At 41.1% G+C, this 5,720-nt stretch overlaps 1 protein-coding gene across 1 annotated transcript in view; it reads left to right on the top strand.

The window, feature by feature from the left end:
• The first annotated feature begins 537 nt into the window (after positions 1-537).
• The window catches only part of LOC106808108 (dual 3',5'-cyclic-AMP and -GMP phosphodiesterase 11A-like), a 20,867-nt gene continuing 15,684 nt past the window's right edge, over positions 538-5,720 (top strand). Inside the window, exons 1-4 of the mRNA XM_014810683.1 lie at positions 538-612; positions 1,330-1,422; positions 1,915-1,965; positions 2,545-2,694. Coding sequence (XP_014666169.1) covers positions 538-612; positions 1,330-1,422; positions 1,915-1,965; positions 2,545-2,694 — 369 coding nt within the window. The remainder of the gene's footprint in view (positions 613-1,329; positions 1,423-1,914; positions 1,966-2,544; positions 2,695-5,720) is intronic.

Genomic DNA, 5,720 nt, shown 5'->3' on the forward strand with positions numbered 1-5,720 from the left:
TGAATCACTAAGACGCGCACACGTGGCCGTGTTCGTTTTATTATTTCGCTTCATAAATTACGTAAGCTGTCTATGGTTTTTTTAATGTGAAGCCGTCCTGTCGTTAAAATGTACCATAATATTGCTGCTAAACTGTCTATTACACTGAGGACGAACACCCTCATATACACACGCAAGCGAGCACATATACACGCGTGCGCGCGCGCATGCACACACACACACACACACACGCGCACACGCGCACACACACGCGCACAAGCGCAAATGGGCGGTTTATTGATAATTTTACGTAAACGTAATGTTTCGTTGGTGAAATTGCACACTAAACACATGGGTGCTAGGTTAACGTTGATTAGTGATCAATGCGTTACTGGTATCATGTTCTGTTACTCGCCAATGGTGTAAATTACATCGATTGAAAACAAAAGTGTCACTATTGTTTTAAAGTTGATGCACGCGGTAACATCTCTTCTTTCGAGAAAATTGACATTATGCTGTTCTTTGTGGACAACGGCAGATATTTCTCTCCTTTTTCCCATGCTAGGCGTTACCCAGATTGTGAACAGAACAGATGGTGAATGTTTTGATGAAACAGATGAAGCACTATTCGAGGTATTTGTAAGCGAACGGAAACTAAGTGGTGTGATCTAAGGATTGCATCAGTTTACTTTTAGTATAGGAAAGATATTGCGGATAGCGTTTATTATACCATTCAACCGGCAAATTAGTTTCATATGATGCCACCTCCCTTTTTTTATTTTCGTAATTTTAATAAAGCCTTTACGTTCTTGTTATTACGCAAATATAAGCTCCGCTAATTTATAGGTTAGAATTTCAGGCTGAACATCAGCCAGTTTTGTGATCACTATATATAGATATACACGCACGTGTGTGTATGCGTGCGTGTGTGCATGTGTGTGCGTGCATGCGTGCGTGTGTGCATGTGTGTGCGTGCGTGCGTGCGTGAGTGAGTGTCTGCGAGTGTGTGTGCGTGCATGTAGTGTTATTTAGCTTTGAGTGTGTTTAAATGAATATATAGTATGATTGGATATAACTTCGTGCGTGGATGACCATGAGTTATGAAGGTTATTATTATATTAATAGATTAATCTTATTTAAATAATGGCATGTGTTGCGCGATAGATTGAATCTACATCCTCACTGGGGAGTAGTGAATATTTAACAGACTTGTAAAACTAAAAACTGTTCCAGATTATAGTCATCAAATGTTATTTTAAACTATGCAGCAATCATTGTTCGAGAAGATTCATACAGATTATGTAAGTGATCTAAACTCAGACAGTGCATAATATTTTACTCTCTTGGCAGGCGGTGGCCATCTTCTACGGGTTAGGGATCAATAACACCATTATGTATAATGAGCAAAAGAAGATTACTGCGATGCAGTCCGTTGCATTAGAGGTATGGCAAACGTTATATAAACTGTTAGTTACAATATTTCGTGGAAATGTTTAGTCTCGGTTATTTACAGAATTAGCATGATGTTCTTAGTGTTTACTGTTTATGCATAATGATAAATTTATTGTAATATATATACTATTTCATCATTCGATATCTTTAACTCTTTTTTTGTATTTCGATAACAATTCATGTTGCGCCAGAAATAGACATCCGCCTTTTTATCCTTTTGAAAATGTTGCTCGCTGAACGCATTAAACATTGAATAGAGGCAAAACATGTGTTTTGTGCACGAAGATCACATATGCGTATCTATTCACCATTTTACGACTTTTAGCCGGACTTTTACCAAAGCAATTTAATGAGCATATCTTCGTGGATGTCAGCAGTAGTGTAGAGCAGTTTTGTGTGTTAGACAGAAACTGCGTAATAACGGTATAGCGATTACATTGCAATGAACGTCATACTAGTACTCATAAGTCCCTGTTGTTATAGGTTCTCTCCTATCACACATCGACATCGCCGCAGGAAGCCATGGTTCTGGCGGTAAGATCATAAATACGTTATATTTAGAACAGTTAATCAGTAGATTAATCTGCATGCAGAAACCACGCGCGTTCAAACGTTGCAAGAGAAATGCATGATCGTTAATGTTTACTCGTAATACTTGAAACTCGAGCATTCTGGTTGGGAAAAGAGTCTCGTCCATGGTGTATTAAACCACGCGTTGAAAAATGTTGCCTGCAGCACCAGCTGCTTCCGTTTTTACGCGACAAAAGGAGACTATGTGATCGCATTACACAGATTTAGAGTGAAGGAAGAACGAAAGAGAAAATGAGAGCACACAAAATACAGTGGAATGGGAGGTCGAGAAAGAAAGGAAAGAAAGCGAGAGAGAGAGTATGTGTGTGTGTGTGTGTGTGTGTGTGTGTGTGTGTGTGTGTGTGTGTGTGTGTGTGTGTGTGTGTGTGTGTGCGTGTGTGTGTATGTGTTGCGCTTGCGTGCACGCATAGGTGTTTGGCATAATGGTTGTGTAGTTTTGAGCTTTACGATAAAATATTCTATTAAATTTGCACACAATTATTGCAACAGTTGGATAATTTCTATATTATTTTCTTGCGATAGGCGACGACGTTACCTGATCAAGTGCGTAATGTGAACCTAAAGGAACTTTTATTTGACAACTTTTCCCTCAACTCCATGGAAATGTTGGCCGCTGGAGTGGAATTTTTCGGTCAATTGGGACTGGTTACGAAGTTCAATATTGATACTCAGGTAAGTGTAACGTTTTAAGCAATTTCGAAAAATTATGAGAATTAAATGAGATAGTGTGTGATAATGATTTCGTGGATGTTCTCTACGGAGATCCAGTCAGGTATTGTCCAGTGAGATATTACCCAAGGGATATGTTGTACTGTGAAGCGTCTGTTCGCGGGGGGTTAGCTCGATGAATGCCCGTTGCACGGTCCTCAAATCAATCCCCAAATCAGTCCGCAGTGACGGTGTGACGTAAAGTTTTACTATCTACAGTTTATCCCATACACATACTCATGCAAAATCGTTAATACGTGTATATAATTCAAGTCAGTGGAAGTGAGTTTCATCGCGTCAAATATTACTACGTATTGATAACAACTATACGATTTTCGCGAGAGAAATACGAAAACGTAAATCACCAATAAATACATGCAATATAATACAAGTAAGTATCTAAGTTGATCGTCAAATATTACAACCATAACAAGTACGATAACTCGAGAGAAAGACAAACATATTTACCTATAAGTCCGCAGTGACGGTGTGACGTAAGGTGTCGATGCCTAGCGGATGTGGTTTATATAGGGGCCACGAGAAACCGGATTAGCGGAACTAGATTTGGCGGGAAACGTGCGTCCGTCGTTGCCTTTAACGCCAAGCGATGCATCGACATATCATCTCTTGGCCAGTTTGCTTAGCGCGAGGTGCCCAGCTAGGCTGAGAGGGTCTATGTCCCCCAGGGTACTGCCGGAACGTACCCTGGGTACGGTCCGGTATACCGGAACGTACCCTGGTACTATCTAATATGCCGGACCGTACCTCGCCTACTCCACTAACGAGTCTAGGGAGTTAGTAGTAGTGACTTAGTTCCGTACCCAGGGTACGTTCCGGCAGTACCCTGGGAGACATAGACCCTATGCGCCCCAGCTAGGTGCGTCCGCCATTGTCTTAAACGTAATTAATTCCGGTTTGCCGCACCGTCACTGCTTACCGACTACAATAGATATTACCTGGAGGATATTGTGTGGTGGTTATTTTTCCAGTGGATATTGTTCATTAGATATTATCTGACAATTAAGGTACTCTCCGAAGACAAACCTCCTAAATAACATTTATCCTTTTGTGCATTACATTATACCTCTTGTATTACACATACCTCTTACCCTTACCCATTTTACTGTTCATTTTACATTTTCCCTTTCACTTTAAATTGTTTTTCATGACATGCTCGTGGTCAGCAGAAAAGGTATTAGCTTATTGCGAAATTACCAATTGATTTGCACGTTAGGGATATTTTATCGCTACAATGCGGATTGAGCAAACAAGCAATCCGCTTTAAATAACAAGACACGTTCCCTTAGTGAAGCCTGCAACAATTTCGTTTAGTACCTGGTCCCCGTTATTTTCACTCAGGATTATTACAATATTAAAGCTGTGACCAATCTTTATTTTGAGACATATTAACGTTTTAGTGCCAAACTTAATAGGTAATCATCGTCTTAGCACGCTAAAAGTTTTTCCGACGAGGCAGTAAATATCCGAAACGATCAGTAGCGCTAGAAGGAAGTCGCTGGATTGCCCGCTGGTTGCTTCGCCAATAACACCAGATCGTCTTTGTTTTAACGCATTTCTTGCCGAAACTCAATTATTGTATCGATGTTTTCGAAATGAGCAGCGTGGTTTGAGAATCTACCTACTCACGGTCAAGCGGAAACGCGACAGTTGTGAGATGGTTCAGTCGAGCGTACGTGACATCGTCAGAAACCCATATAAACAGTAGAAGCGCTTGCATAGTGGCCTTGAAACGGCCATCTTGCTTTCTCAGTTACTAAAAGGCCGGGAGCTTACTGCTAACAATAATGGCGCATGTAGTGAAGTATCGAGTTTCCAGAGCAGGCATCAACATTCCGTATTTTCTATCAAAACGTTTTTACCGAGTTAGAACGTGTTGAGCAAGAAATGCGCAGATGGCTGGGTTATGGTCATTGAAAATGGAAATTTACAATACTGTTGAAGTTTGCCTTACTATTACAGCCCGCGGCTCGTTTGCAGGGGAAGTGGTGAAACGTGACTGCTGCCGCATTGCTTCCCCTACATCATCTAGTGACGTACTACGTCGCAACGCTGTTATATCTTATATATCTGTCGTCATAGTTTATATCTTTAAAACTTCCAATTTTGGCTTTGGAGACAGCGAAGGGTTGTTCGCGAAATCTGACCATATAGATTTTTGAAAAAGTAGGGCGTAGAAGCAAACATGATATGTGAAAGCAGTTTTGAATTCTCCTTAGATTTTCTCTTGCAAGCCTTAATTGTGTATCATGTATATTTTAATATTTTAACTATCGGTTTACATTTTGTGTTCGTTTTTATTTTAGATAAGCGCGCAGCAGCTATTTTGATTTGCAAATGTTACAGTCAAGTTTACAGACAGATTTTTCCTTTTTGATTTATTACCTTTTAAACTCTTTTCGCGAGTGTAGTACATATCTGGGAAGTAAACGACATTTTCGTGCAAGCTAGATTTTGCCCAGGTTTCGTCTAAACACAACGGGACGTGCACACAGCTGAATTGACGGCGAGAGATTTTGCATGGCCTGTGTTACCTGACCTCTCTGAAAACAGCTCGCTTTGTTAATTTGTTAATTTGCGAGGCAATTACGGTCATTTAATTACAAGTCCGTGCACCGCTGTCAGCACCTCTCAGCTCGTCCGCAATTTGTATGGTGCGGGTAAGCCTGTCAGCACATCCCTGTAAGTAGGTTTTACTACACTACTATTCGGCACCGCTCTATTCCATAAGTGGAACGTTCTCTTCCGGTCAAGTGAGCCGCCTACCGCTTCACTGACCCGCGATCCGTTCATCCTTTATTGGTTTTTCTGAAGTAACGGGCGCGCGCACACACTCACGCACACACACACACACACACACACACACACACACACACACACACACACACACACACACACACACACACACACACACACACACACACACACACACACACACACACACACACACACACACACACACACACACACAC

Source organism: Priapulus caudatus, unplaced genomic scaffold, assembly GCF_000485595.1.
Source record: "Priapulus caudatus unplaced genomic scaffold, Priapulus_caudatus-5.0.1 Scaffold254, whole genome shotgun sequence".
NCBI lineage: Eukaryota > Metazoa > Priapulida > Priapulimorpha > Priapulimorphida > Priapulidae > Priapulus > Priapulus caudatus.